This window comes from Petromyzon marinus, chromosome 56 (genome assembly GCF_048934315.1).
Source record: "Petromyzon marinus isolate PM22_M1 ecotype Great Lakes invasive population chromosome 56, UKy_Petmar_22M1.pri1.0, whole genome shotgun sequence".
Taxonomy (NCBI): domain Eukaryota; kingdom Metazoa; phylum Chordata; class Hyperoartia; order Petromyzontiformes; family Petromyzontidae; genus Petromyzon; species Petromyzon marinus.
This window is the reverse complement of record NC_133722.1, coordinates 3,755,951-3,773,386: the sequence shown is the minus strand read 5'-3', so window position 1 is coordinate 3,773,386 and position 17,436 is coordinate 3,755,951. Positions and strand designations below refer to the sequence as shown.

The 17,436-nt window shown below is 55.8% G+C and overlaps 1 protein-coding gene across 4 annotated transcripts in view; it reads right to left on the bottom strand.

Annotated features, from left to right (window-relative positions):
• Positions 1 to 15,401, bottom strand: part of AGMO (alkylglycerol monooxygenase) — a 35,862-nt gene extending 20,461 nt beyond the window's left edge. The window contains exons 1-2 of one of the 4 annotated variants that reach the window (XM_076052466.1): positions 15,290 to 15,401; positions 7,153 to 7,305 (exon numbers count right to left, since the gene is read on the bottom strand). In XM_076052466.1, the coding sequence (XP_075908581.1) occupies positions 7,153 to 7,275 (123 nt within the window). In that variant the 5' untranslated portion in view covers positions 7,276 to 7,305; positions 15,290 to 15,401. Of the gene's footprint in view, positions 1 to 7,152; positions 7,306 to 7,413; positions 7,421 to 7,646; positions 7,836 to 9,063; positions 9,164 to 15,289 lie in introns of those variants that run through there. The other 3 variants (XM_076052467.1, XM_076052470.1, XM_076052469.1) reach the window with 3 other exon arrangements.
• Between the last annotated feature and the right edge of the window lie 2,035 nt (positions 15,402 to 17,436).

Genomic DNA, 17,436 nt, shown 5'->3' with positions numbered 1-17,436 from the left:
ACCTTGCCACAGACACCACCTGTCACCTTGCCACAGACACCACCTGCCACCTCGCCACAGACACCACCTGTCACCTTGCCACAAACACCACCTGCCACCTTGCCACAGACACCACCTGTCACCTTGCCACAAACACCACCTGCCACCTTGCCACAGACACCACCTGTCACCTTGCCACAGACACCACCTGCCACCTTGCCACAGACACCACCTGCCACCTCGCCACAGACACCACCTGTCACCTTGCCACAAACACCACCTGCCACCTTGCCACAGACACCACCAGTCACATTGCCACAGACACCACCTGCCACCTTGCCACAGACACCACCTGCCACAGACACCACCTGTCACCTTGCCACAGACACCACCTGTCACCTTGCCACAGACACCACCTGTCACCTTGCCACAGACACCACCTGCCACCTCGCCACAGACACCGCCTGCCACCTTGTCACAAACACCACCTGCCACCTTGCCACAGACACCACCTGTCACCTTGCCACAGACACCACCTGCCACCTCGCCACAGACACCACCTGTCACCTTGCCACAAACACCACCTGCCACCTTGCCACAGACACCACCTGTCACCTTGCCACAGACACCACCTGCCACCTCGCCACAGACACCGCCTGCCACCTTGCCACAGACACCACCTCCCACCTACGCCTTGCCACAAACACCACCTGCCACCTTGCCACAGACACCACCTGTCACCTTGCCACAGACACCACCTGCCACCTTGCCACAGACACCACCTGCCACCTCGCCACAGACACCACCTGTCACCTTGCCACAAACACCACCTGCCACCTTGCCACAGACACCACCAGTCACATTGCCACAGACACCACCTGCCACCTTGCCACAGACACCACCTGCCACAGACACCACCTGTCACCTTGCCACAGACACCACCTGTCACCTTGCCACAGACACCACCTGTCACCTTGCCACAGACACCACCTGCCACCTCGCCACAGACACCGCCTGCCACCTTGTCACAAACACCACCTGCCACCTTGCCACAGACACCACCTGTCACCTTGCCACAGACACCACCTGCCACCTCGCCACAGACACCACCTGTCACCTTGCCACAAACACCACCTGCCACCTTGCCACAGACACCACCTGTCACCTTGCCACAGACACCACCTGCCACCTCGCCACAGACACCGCCTGCCACCTTGCCACAGACACCACCTCCCACCTACGCCTTGCCACAAACACCCCCTGCCACCTTGCCACAGACACCACCTGTCACCTTGCCACAGACACCACCTGCCACCTCGCCACAGACACCGCCTGCCACCTCGTCACAGACACCACCTGCCACCTTGCCACAAACACCACCTGCCACCTTGCCACAGACACCACCTGCCACCTTGCCACAGACACCACCTGCCACCTTGCCACAAACACCACCAGCCACCTTGCCACAGACACCACCTGCCACCTTGCCACAGACACCACCTGCCACCTTGCCACAGACACCACCTGCCACCTTGCCACATACACCACCTGCCACCTTGCCACAGACACCACCTGCCACGTTGCCACAAACACCACCAGTCACCTTGCCACAAACACCACCTGCCACCTTGCCACAGACACCACCTGCCACAGACACCACCTGCCACCTTGCCACAGACACCACCTGCCACAAACACCACCTGCCACCTTGCCACAGACACCACCTGCCACAAACACCACCTGCCACCTTGCCACAAACACCACTTTGCCACAAACACCACCTGCCACCTTGCCACAGACACCACCTGCCACAAACACCACCTGCCACCTTGCCACAGACACCACCTGCCACAGACACCACCTGCCACCTTGCCACAAACACCACTTTGCCACAAACACCACCTGCCACCTTGCCACAGACACCACCTGCCACCTTGCCACAGACACAACCTGTCACCTTGTCACAAACACCACCTGTCACCTTGCCACAGACACCACCTGCCACCTTGCCACAAACACCACCTGCCACCTTGCCACAAACACCACCTGCCACCTTGCCACAGACACCACCTGCCACCTTGCCACAGACACCACCTGTCACCTTGCCATAGACACCACCTGTCACCTTGCCACAAACACTACCTGCCACAAACACCACCTGCCACCTTGCCACAGACACCACCTGTCACCTTGCCACAGACACCACCTGTCACCTTGCCACAGACACCACCTGCCACAAACACCACCTGCCACCTTGCCACAGACACCACCTGCCACCTTGCCACAGACACCACCTGCCACAAACACCACCTGCCACCTTGCCACAGACACCACCTGCCACAAACACCACCTGCCACCTTGCCACAAACACCACTTTGCCACAAACACCACCTGCCACCTTGCCACAGACACCACCTGCCACAAACACCACCTGCCACCTTGCCACAGACACCACCTGCCACAGACACCACCTGCCACCTTGCCACAAACACCACTTTGCCACAAACACCACCTGCCACCTTGCCACAGACACCACCTGCCACCTTGCCACAGACACAACCTGTCACCTTGTCACAGACACCACCTGCCACCTTGCCACAGACACCACCTGTCACCTTGCCACAGACACCACCTGTCACCTTGCCACAGACACCACCTGTCACCTTGCCACAGACACCACCTGTCACCTTGCCACAGACACCACCTGCCACCTCGCCACAGACACCGCCTGCCACCTTGTCACAAACACCACCTGCCACCTTGCCACAGACACCACCTGTCACCTTGCCACAGACACCACCTGCCACCTCGCCACAGACACCACCTGTCACCTTGCCACAAACACCACCTGCCACCTTGCCACAGACACCACCTGTCACCTTGCCACAAACACCACCTGCCACCTTGCCACAGACACCACCTGTCACCTTGCCACAGACACCACCTGCCACCTTGCCACAGACACCACCTGCCACCTCGCCACAGACACCACCTGTCACCTTGCCACAAACACCACCTGCCACCTTGCCACAGACACCACCAGTCACATTGCCACAGACACCACCTGCCACCTTGCCACAGACACCACCTGCCACAGACACCACCTGTCACCTTGCCACAGACACCACCTGTCACCTTGCCACAGACACCACCTGTCACCTTGCCACAGACACCACCTGCCACCTCGCCACAGACACCGCCTGCCACCTTGTCACAAACACCACCTGCCACCTTGCCACAGACACCACCTGTCACCTTGCCACAGACACCACCTGCCACCTCGCCACAGACACCACCTGTCACCTTGCCACAAACACCACCTGCCACCTTGCCACAGACACCACCTGTCACCTTGCCACAGACACCACCTGCCACCTCGCCACAGACACCGCCTGCCACCTTGCCACAGACACCACCTCCCACCTACGCCTTGCCACAAACACCACCTGCCACCTTGCCACAGACACCACCTGTCACCTTGCCACAGACACCACCTGCCACCTTGCCACAGACACCACCTGCCACCTCGCCACAGACACCACCTGTCACCTTGCCACAAACACCACCTGCCACCTTGCCACAGACACCACCAGTCACATTGCCACAGACACCACCTGCCACCTTGCCACAGACACCACCTGCCACAGACACCACCTGTCACCTTGCCACAGACACCACCTGTCACCTTGCCACAGACACCACCTGTCACCTTGCCACAGACACCACCTGCCACCTCGCCACAGACACCGCCTGCCACCTTGTCACAAACACCACCTGCCACCTTGCCACAGACACCACCTGTCACCTTGCCACAGACACCACCTGCCACCTCGCCACAGACACCACCTGTCACCTTGCCACAAACACCACCTGCCACCTTGCCACAGACACCACCTGTCACCTTGCCACAGACACCACCTGCCACCTCGCCACAGACACCGCCTGCCACCTTGCCACAGACACCACCTCCCACCTACGCCTTGCCACAAACACCACCTGCCACCTTGCCACAGACACCACCTGTCACCTTGCCACAGACACCACCTGCCACCTCGCCACAGACACCGCCTGCCACCTCGTCACAGACACCACCTGCCACCTTGCCACAAACACCACCTGCCACCTTGCCACAGACACCACCTGCCACCTTGCCACAGACACCACCTGCCACCTTGCCACAAACACCACCAGCCACCTTGCCACAGACACCACCTGCCACCTTGCCACAGACACCACCTGCCACCTTGCCACAGACACCACCTGCCACCTTGCCACATACACCACCTGCCACCTTGCCACAGACACCACCTGCCACGTTGCCACAAACACCACCAGTCACCTTGCCACAAACACCACCTGCCACCTTGCCACAGACACCACCTGCCACAGACACCACCTGCCACCTTGCCACAGACACCACCTGCCACAAACACCACCTGCCACCTTGCCACAGACACCACCTGCCACAAACACCACCTGCCACCTTGCCACAAACACCACTTTGCCACAAACACCACCTGCCACCTTGCCACAGACACCACCTGCCACAAACACCACCTGCCACCTTGCCACAGACACCACCTGCCACAGACACCACCTGCCACCTTGCCACAAACACCACTTTGCCACAAACACCACCTGCCACCTTGCCACAGACACCACCTGCCACCTTGCCACAGACACAACCTGTCACCTTGTCACAAACACCACCTGTCACCTTGCCACAGACACCACCTGCCACCTTGCCACAAACACCACCTGCCACCTTGCCACAAACACCACCTGCCACCTTGCCACAGACACCACCTGCCACCTTGCCACAGACACCACCTGTCACCTTGCCATAGACACCACCTGTCACCTTGCCACAAACACTACCTGCCACAAACACCACCTGCCACCTTGCCACAGACACCACCTGTCACCTTGCCACAGACACCACCTGTCACCTTGCCACAGACACCACCTGCCACAAACACCACCTGCCACCTTGCCACAGACACCACCTGCCACCTTGCCACAGACACCACCTGCCACAAACACCACCTGCCACCTTGCCACAGACACCACCTGCCACAAACACCACCTGCCACCTTGCCACAAACACCACTTTGCCACAAACACCACCTGCCACCTTGCCACAGACACCACCTGCCACAAACACCACCTGCCACCTTGCCACAGACACCACCTGCCACAGACACCACCTGCCACCTTGCCACAAACACCACTTTGCCACAAACACCACCTGCCACCTTGCCACAGACACCACCTGCCACCTTGCCACAGACACAACCTGTCACCTTGTCACAAACACCACCTGTCACCTTGCCACAGACACCACCTGCCACCTTGCCACAAACACCACCTGCCACCTTGCCACAAACACCACCTGCCACCTTGCCACAGACACCACCTGCCACCTTGCCACAGACACCACCTGTCACCTTGCCATAGACACCACCTGTCACCTTGCCACAAACACTACCTGCCACAAACACCACCTGCCACCTTGCCACAGACACCACCTGTCACCTTGCCACAGACACCACCTGTCACCTTGCCACAGACACCACCTGCCACAAACACCACCTGCCACCTTGCCACAGACACCACCTGCCACAAACACCACCTGTCACCTTGGCACAGACACCACCTGCCACCTTGCCACAAACACCACCAGCCACCTTGCCACAGACATCACCTGCCACCTTGCCACAGACACCACCTGCCACCTTGCCACAAACACCACCTGCCACCTTGCCACAGACACCACCTGCCACCTTGCCACAGACACCACCTGCCACCTTGCCACAGACACCATCTGCCACCTTGCCACAGACACCACCTGCCACCTTGCCACAGACACCACCTGCCACCTTGCCACAGACACCACCTGCCACCTTGCCACAGACACCACCTGCCACCTTGCCACAGACACCACCTGCCACCTACGCCTTGCCACAGACACCACCTGCCACAGACACCACCTGCCACCTTGCCACAGACACCACCTGCCACCTTGCCACAGACACCACCTGCCACAGACACAACCTGCCACCTTGCCACAGACACCACCTTGCCACAGACACCACCTACGCCTTGCCACAGACACCACCTACGCCTTGCCACAGACACCACCTGTCACCTTGCCACAAACACCACCTGCCACAAACACCACCTGCCACCTTGCCACAGACACCACCTGCCACCTTGCCACAGACACCACCTGCCACCTTGCCACAGACACCACCTGCCACCTTGCCACAGACACCACCTGTCACCTTGCCACAAACACCACTTTGCCACAAACACCACCTGCCACCGTGCCACAGACACCACCTGCCACCTTGCCACAGACACCACCTGCCACAGACACCACCTGCCACCTTGCCACAGACACCACCTGCCACAGACACCACCTGCCACCTTGCCACAGACACCACCTGCCACAAACACCACCTGCCACCTTGCCACAGACACCACCTGCCACAAACACCACCTGCCACCTTGCCACAGACACCACCTGCCACAGACACCACCTGCCACCTTGCCACAAACACCACTTTGCCACAAACACCACCTGCCACCTTGCCACAGACATCACCTGCCACAAACACCACCTGCCACCTTGCCACAGACACCACCTGCCACAAACACCACCTGCCACCTTGCCACAGACACCACCTGCCACAGACACCACCTGCCACCTTGCCACAAACACCACTTTGCCACAAACACCACCTGCCAACTTGCCACAGACACCACCTGCCACAAACACCACTTGCCACCTTGCCACAGACACCACCTACCACAGACACCACCTGCCACCTTGCCACAAACACCACTTTGCCACAAACACCACCTGCCACCTTGCCACAGACACCACTTTGCCACAGACACCACCTGCCACCCAGGGGTTGCCGTGTGGAGGTGGGGGGTGAAACAGGGGAATTATCGTCTCGTTCAAGGCCGAGTGACCACACCACAAACACACAAACACACACAGACGGCTCTCACCCGAAATGACGAAGGCAAACACAAAACAAAACAAGGCAAACGAATCGAACTTCAGCGCGGCAATGAAGCAAACAAAAAAAGTGGAGTTCGAGCGATTCAAAGGCTCTCCGAGTCGCAGCGCGGCACCTGCCTGTGCCCTCCGGGCTGGGTTACCTGCGCCACGTAATTGGGGACTTCGTGCAGAGTCTCGAAGGAGGACTCGTTCGGCGAGAGGGCGTAAAACATCATGCGCACTCCCTCTCCGACGGAGAGCGGAGCGTCTCTTCCTGGCGACATCGCTGCCTTCGCCTCTGACAGCCCTACGCGCTGTCTCGCACACACAGACAGAGAGACACAGTCTCACAGACTCACTCCCTTCCCTCTGCCAGCACACACGGACAGACAGACACAGACTCACAGACTCACTCCCTTCACCTCTGTCCGACTGTTTACTGTCACACAGACACAGACTCGCTCCCTTCACTCTGTCCGACTGTTCTCTGCCACACTGACAGACACAGACTCACAGACTCACTCCCTTCCCTCTGTCCGACTGTTCTCTGTCACACCGACAGACACAGACTCACAGACTCACTCCTTTCGCTTTGTCCGACTGTGCTCTGCCACACCGACAGACAGACACAGACTCACAGACCCACTCCCTTCACCTCTGTCCGACTGTTCTCTGTCACACCGACAGACCCAGCCTCACAGACTCACTCCCTTTCCTCTGTCCGACTGTTCTCTGTCACACCGACAGACACAGACCCACAGACTCACTCCCTTCCCTCTGTCCGACTGTTCTCTGTCACACAGACAGACAGACACAGACTCACAGACTCACTCCCTTGACCTCTGTCCGACTGTTCTCTGTCACACCGACAGACAGACACAGACCCACAGACTCACTCCCTTCCCTCTGTCCGACTGTTCTCTGTCACACAGACAGACAGACAAAGACTCACAGACTCACTCCCTTCACCTCTGTCCGACTGTTCTCTGTCACACAGACAGACAGACACAGACTCACAGACTCACTCCCTTCCCTATGTCCGACTGTTCTCTGTCACACCGACAGACACAGACTCACAGACTCACTCCTTTCGCTTTGTCCGACTGTGCTCTGCCACACCGACAGACAGACACAGACTCACAGACCCACTCCCTTCACCTCTGTCCGACTGTTCTCTGTCACACCGACAGACACAGCCTCACAGACTCACTCCCTTTCCTCTGTCCGACTGTTCTCTGTCACACAGACAGACAGACACAGACTCACAGACTCACTCCCTTCACCTCTGTCCGACTGTTCTCTGTCACACCGACAGACATTGCCTCACAGACTCACTCCCTTTCCTCTGTCCGACTGTTCTCTGTCACACAGACAGACAGACACAGACTCACAGACTCACTCCCTTCACCTCTGTCCGACTGTTCTCTGTCACACCGACAGACACAGACTCACAGACTCACTCCCTTCCCTCTGTCCGACTGTTCTCTGTCACACCGACAGACACAGACTCACAAACTCACTTCATTCCCTCTGTCCGACTGTTCTCTGTCACACAGACAGACAGACACAGACTCACAGACTCACTCCCTTCACCTCTGTCCGACTGTTCTCTGTCACACCGACAGACACAGACTCACAGACTCACTCCCTTCACCTCTGTCCGACTGTTCTCTGTCACACAGACAGACAGACACAGACTCACAGACTCACTCCCTTCACCTCTGTCCGACTGTTCTCTGTCACACCGACAGACACAGCCTCACAGACTCACTCCCTTTCCTCTGTCCGACTGTTCTCTGTCACACCGACAGACACAGCCCCACAGACTCACTTCCTTCCCTCTGTCCGACTGTTCTCTGTCACACAGACAGACAGACACAGACTCACAGACTCACTCCCTTCACCTTTGTCCGACTGTTCTCTGTCACACCGACAGACACAGCCTCATAGACTCACTCCCTTCACCTCTGCCAGCACACACGGACAGACAGTCACAGACTCACTCCCTTCCCTCTGTCCGACTGTTCTCTGTCACACCGACAGACACAGCCTCACAGACTCACTCCCTTCACCTCTGTCCGACTGTTCTCTGTCACACCGCTGTGCGTCCCAGCAACGCCGTGACCCAGTGGCGGCACGGTGGATGTCGCGGAGTCTAAAGGTCCAGCCCACAGTCCAATGGTACGTCAGGGGCGTTGGTGACTTGTGTGTGTGTGACTTGTTGTGTGTGTGACTTGTTGTGTGTGTGTGACTTGTTGTGTGTGTGTGACTTGTTGTGTGTGTGTGACTTGTTGTGTGTGTGTGACTTGTGTGTGTGTGACTTGTTGTGTGTGTGTGTGTGACTTGTTGTGTGTGTGTGACTTGTTGTGTGTGGGTGACTTGTTGTGTGTGGGTGACTTGTGTGTGAGTGTGACTTGTTGTGTGTGGGTGACTTGTGTGTGAGTGTGACTTGTTGTGTGTGGGTGACTTGTTGTGTGTGTGACTTGTGTGTGTGTGACTTTTTGTGTGTGTGACTTGTTGTGTGTGTGTGTTACTTGTTGTGTGTGTGTGACTTGTTGTGTGTGTGTGTGACTTGTTGTGTGTGTGTGACTTGTTGTGTGTGTGACTTGTTGTGTGTGTGACTTGTGTGTGTGTGACTTGTTGTGTGTGTGTGTGACTTGTTGTGTGTGTGTGACTTGTTGTGTGTGTGTGACTTGTGTGTGTGTGTGTGTACTTGTTGTGTGTGTGTGACTTGTTGTGTGTGTGTGTGACTTGTTGTGTGTGTGACTTGTTGTGTGTGGGTGTGACTTGTGTGTGTGACTTGTTGTGTGTGACTTGTTGTGTGTGTGTGACTTGTGTGTGTGTGTGACTTGTGTGCGTGTGACTTGTTGTGTGTGTGTGTGACTTGTGTGTGTGTGACTTGTTCTGTGTGGGTGACTTGTTGTGTGTGTGTGTGACTTGTGTGTGTGTGTGACTTGTTGTGTGTGTGTGACTTGTTGTGTGTGGGTGACTTGTTGTGTGTGTGTGTGACTTGTTGTGTGTGTGGGTGACTTGTGTGTGTGACTTGTTGTGTGTGTGTGACTTGTTGTGTGTGTGTGACTTGTTGTGTGTGGGTGACTTATTGTGTGTGTGGGTGACTTGTGTGTGTGTGTGTGACTTGTTGTGTGTGTGACTTGTTGTGTGTGTGACTTGTTGTGTGTGTGTGACTTATTGTGTGTGTGACTTGTTGTGTGTGTGACTTGTTGTGTGTGTGTGACTTGTGTGTGTGTGACTTGTTGTGTGTGAGTGACTTGTTGTTGTGTGTGTGACTTGTTGTGTGTGTGTGTGACTTGTTGTGTGCGTGACTTGTGTGTGTGTGTGACTTGTTGTGTGTGTGTGTGACTTGTGTGTGTGTGACTTGTTGTGTGTGTGACTTGTTGTGTGTGTGTGACTTGTGTGTGTGTGACTTGTGTGTGTGTGTGACTTGTTGTGTGTGTGACTTGTGTGTGACTTGTTGTGTGAGTGACTTGTTGTGTGTGTGACTTGTTGTGTGTGTGTGTGACTTGTGTGTGTGTGACTTGTTGTGTGTGTGACTTGTTGTGTGTGTGTGTGACTTGTTGTGTGTGTGTGTGACTTGTGTGTGTGTGTGACTTGTGTGTGTGTGTGTGACTTGTTGTGTGTGGGTGACTTGTTGTGTGTGGGTGACTTGTGTGTGAGTGTGACTTGTTGTGTGTGGGTGACTTGTGTGTGAGTGTGACTTGTTGTGTGTGGGTGACTTGTTGTGTGTGTGACTTGTGTGTGTGTGACTTGTTGTGTGTGTGTGTGACTTGTTGTGTGTGTGTGTGACTTGTTGTGTGTGTGTGACTTGTGTGTGTGTGTGTACTTGTTGTGTGTGTGTGACTTGTTGTGTGTGTGTGACTTGTGTGTGTGACTTGTTGTGTGTGGGTGTGACTTGTGTGTGTGACTTGTTGTGTGTGTGACTTGTTGTGTGTGTGTGTTACTTGTTGTGTGTGTGTGACTTGTTGTGTGTGTGTGTTACTTGTTGTGTGTGTGTGACTTGTTGTGTGTGTGTGTGACTTGTTGTGTGTGTGTGTGACTTGTTGTGTGTGTGTGACTTGTTGTGTGTGTGACTTGTGTGTGTGTGTGTGACTTGTTGTGTGTGTGTGTGACTTGTTGTGTGTGTGTGTGTGACTTGTTGTGTGTGTGTGACTTGTGTGTGTGTGTGTACTTGTTGTGTGTGTGTGACTTGTTGTGTGTGTGTGTGACTTGTTGTGTGTGTGACTTGTTGTGTGTGGGTGTGACTTGTGTGTGTGACTTGTTGTGTGTGACTTGTTGTGTGTGTGACTTGTGTGTGTGTGTGTGTGACGTGTGTGTGTGACTTGTTGTGTGTGTGTGTGTGACTTGTGTGTGTGTGACTTGTTCTGTGTGGGTGACTTGTTGTGTGTGTGTGTGTGACTTGTGTGTGTGTGACTTGTTGTGTGTGTGTGACTTGTTGTGTGTGGGTGACTTGTTGTGTGTGTGTGTGACTTGTTGTGTGTGTGGGTGACTTGTGTGTGTGACTTGTTGTGTGTGTGTGGGTGACTTGTGTGTGTGTGACTTGTTGTGTGTGTGTGACTTGTTGTGTGTGGGTGACTTATTGTGTGTGTGGGTGACTTGTGTGTGTGTGTGTGACTTGTTGTGTGTGTGACTTGTTGTGTGTGTGTGACTTGTTGTGTGTGTGTGACTTATTGTGTGTGTGACTTGTTGTGTGTGTGACTTGTTGTGTGTGTGTGACTTGTGTGTGTGTGTGACTTGTTGTGTGTGAGTGACTTGTTGTTGTGTGTGTGACTTGTTGTGTGTGTGTGACTTGTTGTGTGCGTGACTTGTGTGTGTGTGTGACTTGTTGTGTGTGTGTGTGACTTGTGTGTGTGTGACTTGTTGTGTGTGTGTGACTTGTGTGTGTGTGACTTGTGTGTGTGTGACTTGTTGTGTGTGTGACTTGTGTGTGACTTGTTGTGTGAGTGACTTGTTGTGTGTGTGACTTGTTGTGTGTGGGTGACTTTGTTGTGTGTGTGTGACTTGTTGTGTGTGTGACTTGTTGTGTGTGTGTGTGACTTGTTGTGTGTGTGTGTGACTTGTGTGTGTGTGTGACTTGTGTGTGTGTGACTTGTTTGTGTGGGTGACTTGTGTGTGTGTGTGACTTGTTGTGTGTGTGACTTGTTGTGTGTGTGTGACTTGTGTGTGGGTGACTTGTTGTGTGTGTGACTTGTGTGTGTGTGGGTGACTTGTGTGTGTGTGACTTGTTGTGTGTGTGACTTGTTGTGTGTGTGTGACTTGTTGTGTGTGTGTGACTTATTGTGTGTGTGACTTGTTGTGTGTGTGACTTGTTGTGTGTGTGTGACTTGTGTGTGTGTGTGACTTGTTGTGTGTGAGTGACTTGTTGTTGTGTGTGTGACTTGTTGTGTGTGTGTGACTTGTTGTGTGCGTGACTTGTGTGTGTGTGTGACTTGTTGTGTGTGTGTGTGACTTGTGTGTGTGTGACTTGTTGTGTGTGTGTGACTTGTGTGTGTGTGACTTGTGTGTGTGTGACTTGTTGTGTGTGTGACTTGTGTGTGACTTGTTGTGTGAGTGACTTGTTGTGTGTGTGACTTGTTGTGTGTGGGTGACTTTGTTGTGTGTGTGTGACTTGTTGTGTGTGTGACTTGTTGTGTGTGTGTGTGACTTGTTGTGTGTGTGTGTGACTTGTGTGTGTGTGTGACTTGTGTGTGTGTGACTTGTTTGTGTGGGTGACTTGTGTGTGTGTGTGACTTGTGTGTGTGTGGGTGACTTGTTGTGTGTGTGTGACTTGTTGTGTGTGTGTGACTTGTAGTGCGTGCGTCACTTTGCGCGCGTTCTGCAGGGGTGCACGGCCGAGTTGCTCTACGCGTGAACAAAGAGCGAGCACGAGACCGAGAGAGGCAAGGGACATCTCTGTTTGGCGAGAAGGCCGCTTGCCCAGTGCTCATTGTCTGTCTGTCACGCAGCAGAGCTGCTGCCGCCGCGACCAACATCATCCAAGACGCAGGGCTTGCTGCTGCTGCTGCTGGCTCTCAGCTTGAGCTGGGCCTATTTCTTCTTGGGTGGCTGCCTCTCTGAGAGACATTGAGCATAACGCAGGGTTTCGTTGTTGTCGCGGGTTAAGATCGCGTAAATGTGCGGCGGATTAACACGTTGGACGTTCAAGACGCGCGAGTTACGGACGGTGGGGTCACGTTGGGCCGGCCCAGGTTGCGGCGGCGTGAACCTGTGCGGTACTGACGGGCCAACTAAGCTGGGGAGCGATGTAGGGCTGTGATTGGCTGGGGTTGCTGTCAAGGGCGAAGTGGAGCCGGGATGTCTGGGAATAGAGGGGGGCAAGTAACACGTGCTGGGGGGGGGGGGGGGCGGACGCGGGGCGTCGGGGGCACGCGGCCGAGTTGATTGGTTGGTAATGAGAACGGGGATGTATATTTCGTGAGACGGGAAGAACGAGGGGAGTTGTTGTCGCTGGGACTAGAACGAAGCAGGTCGGGGAGAAGCGGAGCGAAGACTACGGAGACAGAACAGGCTAGCAGTAGAGTAGTAGAGGCAAGCAGAGACGGAGTGAGGTAGAGACAGAGCGAGAGACAGAGACACAGCGGGAGAGAGACAGAGATACAGCGTGAGACAGAGACAGAGAGACAGCGGGAGAGAGACAGAGATACAGCGGGAGACAGAGACAGAGAGAGAGAGACAGCGTGAGACAGAGATACAGCGGGAGAGAGAGATACAGCGTGAGACAGAGACAGAGAGAGACAGAGATACAACGTGAGACAGAGACAGAGAGAGAGACAGACACAGCGGGAGAGAGACAGATATAACGTGAGACAGAGAGAGAGACAGAGATACAGCGTGAGAGAGACAGCGGGAGAGAGACAGAGACAGCGAGCAACAGAGAGAGACAGAGACAGCGAGCGACTAAGAGAGACAGGGATACAGCGTGAGACAGCGAGTGATGAAGAGAGACAGGGACGACGCAGAGTGACAGTGAGGGATAGGGGAGGAAGCAGAGTGAGCGAGACGGGCGGCGAGCTAGCTGCGGCTAAGCGGCATGACGGAGTCACAGACGTGACGTGAAGAGTCACAGACGTGATGTGAAGAGTTGTAATAAAAGTGGTGTCGGAGAAAACAATAAAGTTGTCCGCGTCAAGTCGACCACTACAAATGTATAAATGTGTCGTCAAACACCGCCACCACCCGACACAGCCAACCAGTAAAGGTTTGTCTAATCCACCTCCGACGCATCGATTGTGTGTCGGAAGATTTCTCCACAAATATGGCTTGTCGCCTGACGAAGCCGGTTGTGATTGCTGGCGAAACGTCGGACTCAAGATTGTAAATGTTGTGGCTTGGCTCTCCAACAAGCGCAGTGCAGACTGCACCTCGCGTGTTTACCCCTCCACCCAACTCACCCCTCCACCAAACTCACCCCCCCACCCAACTCACCCCCCCACCCAACTCACCCCCACCACTCAACTCACCCCCACCACTCAACTCACCCCCTCCACCCAACTCACCCCCCCACCCAACTCACCCCCCCCCACCCAACTCACCCCCACCACTCAACTCACCCCCCCACCCAACTCACCCCCCCCACCCAACTCACCCCCTCCCACCCAACTCACCCCCCCCCACCAAACTCACCCCCCCCCCACCAAACTCACCCCCCCCCCCACCAAACTCACCCCCCCCCCACCCAACTCACCCCCTCCCACCCAACTCACCCCCTCCCACCCAACTCACCCCCTCCCACCCAACTCACCCCCTCCCACCCAACTCACCCCCTCCCACCCAACTCACCCCCTCCCACCCAACTCACCCCCTCCCACCCAACTCACCCCCCCCCACCAACTCACACCCCCTCCCACCCAACTCACCCCCTCCCACCCAACTCACCCCCTCCCACCCAACTCACCCTCCCACTCAACTCACCCTCTCAACCAACTCACCCTCCCACCCAACTCACCCCCCCCCCACCCAACTCACCCACCCAACTCACCCTCTCCCACCCAACTCACCCTCCCACCCAACTCACCCCCCCCCCACCCAACTCACCCTCCCACCCAACTCACTCTCTCAACCAACTCACCTTCCCACCCAACTCACCCCCCCCCCACCCAACTCACCCCCCCCCACCCAACTCACCCCCCCCCACCCAACTCACCCCCCCACCCAACTCACCCTCCCACCCAACTCACCCTCCCACCCAACTCACCCTCCCACCCAACTCACCCTCCCACCCAACTCACCCTCCCACCCAACTCACTCCCTCCCACCCAACTCACCCCCTCCCACCCAACTCACCTTGGTGCGCGCGCGTGTGACGAGTGACGAGTCCCCTGCTAGCGAGGTCTTCTTCGTTCGGAAATGCGGAAGTCAGCGCGTCCTCAAGAGAGCACTGTAGGATGGACCAAGTCGCCGTGGGGACGGTGGGTGGTGGAGATGGGAGGGTTGGTGGGTGGTGGGTGGGTGCAGACCAGTGGAGGGGAGGGTGGGTGGGTGGTGGAGATGGGAGGGTGGTGGGTGGATGGGTGCAGACCAGTGGATGGGAGGGTAGTTGGTATTTGGGTGGTGATGGGAGGGGAGGGTGGGTGGTGGGTGCGGAACAGTGGATGGTGGCTTGACGTTTTGTTTTCCTCGTGCCAGGCGGTCCTCCACTTAAGTGCTGTTCGGATTTGCGTCGTCGATCCGGACTCACGTCGCCCGGTCGCAGCTTGCCCAGGCCCGAGTTTGTGACTCACGGCACGACGGCAGACTCTGGGCCATGGTTTATTTCTGCGGCTCAGTCCGCCTCACCACGGCCACGACCTCTCTCCATCCATCGTTCGTTGATTTTTTTTTTAAAAAGCATTTTTGATTTGAAGCCTTCGTGACTGCAGGAATCCATACTCTTTGGTTCTTTCGGTAAAGTCATCACGTAGTTAAGAAATAAAATAAAAACAAATCACGACCTTTCGATCGCAACACAAGCGGCCGTCATCAGGCAACGGCTTGTGTTGCGATCGAAACGTCGCGACTTTGTTTTATTTCTAGCTACGTGATGAACTTTACCAAAAGAACCAAAGATAATTTTTCATTTATCGATGTCATCCTTAAAAATGGATGAACACTTTACAAAGGCTGTTATTGTACCTTATATACGATCGGTAGTTGATTAAATATGCTGGAGGTATTCATACGTATTTAAACAAAAAAAAGTGGCATATCAGAACCCTTGGCCAGGAACGTGTCTCGCTATTATCTCATTGTTTCTGATGGGGGGGGGGGGGAAATGGGTCTCGACCAGGGGCGGAGCCAGGATTTTGACTTTGGGGGGGGCTGACTTCAATATTCTGAGATATCCAGTGTGTTTGTTTTACAATGGGCGCCACAAATGTATAAAACACATTTTATTGGATTTGAACGCGGAGTTTATTAATAGGTCGGAGCCGCCGATGTGGCTAATAAGTTCGAAAGGCTGCCGCTCAAGCAACCTGCAGGGCAGCACACAAGGTGGCAGCCTGCAGGGCAGCACACAAGGTGGCAGCCTGCAGGGCAGCACACAAGGTGGCAGCCTGCAGGGCAGCACACAAGGTGGCAGCCTGCAGGGCAGCACACAAGGTGGCAGCCTGCAGGGCAGCACACAAGGTGGCAGCCTGCAGGGCAGCACACAAGGTGGCAGCCTGCAGGGCAGCACACAAGGTGGCAGCCTGCAGGGCAGCACACAAGGTGGCAGCCTGCAGGGCAGCACACAAGGTGGCAGCCTGCAGGGCAGCACACAAGGTGGCAGCCTGCAGGGCAGCACACAAGGTGGCAGCCTGCAGGGCAGCGCAAGGTGGCAGCCTGCAGGGCAGCACGAGGTGGCAGCACGAGTTGGCAGCCTGCAGGGCAGCAGCACAAGGTAGCAACCAGCAGGGCAGCACAAAGTGGCAGCCTGCAGCATTTTGCAGCAGCCGGATATCCGGTTATCCCGATTACCGACTTTCACAAAATTTCAGAGAGGGGCTGAGCCCCCCCCAGCCCCCCCCCCCCTCGTGGCTCCGCCCCTGGTCTCGACTTACGTAGTTTCGACTTAACGGCAACCTTTACGAGGAACGTAAACCCGACATAGGTCCGAGGAGCCGCCCGTAGTTTTAAAAAAACGCCGCATACCGAACCGCGGCGTGCCGAGTGGCGCAGTGGTATGACACACTTGTGCCGCACAGCAAGAAAAGTCTCCGGGGAAAGATTCCGGACTCTGGTTCCGCTCTCTCCGTGGAAACGGAGACAAGTTCTCCCCCAGCCCCTGTACCGCGTGGAGTGTATTCCCCAGGGCTTGCCCGGTCTCTTCCCAAAGGCCACACAACGTAGCCCTGGCATTGGCCAAATACCATCCCAACGTAGCAGGGACTCCGTCCTGAGAACTGAGGACTTCGGCATCGGCGTCGCATTCCTGCGCGAACACTCACAACGAACGCATGCGTGCAACTTCC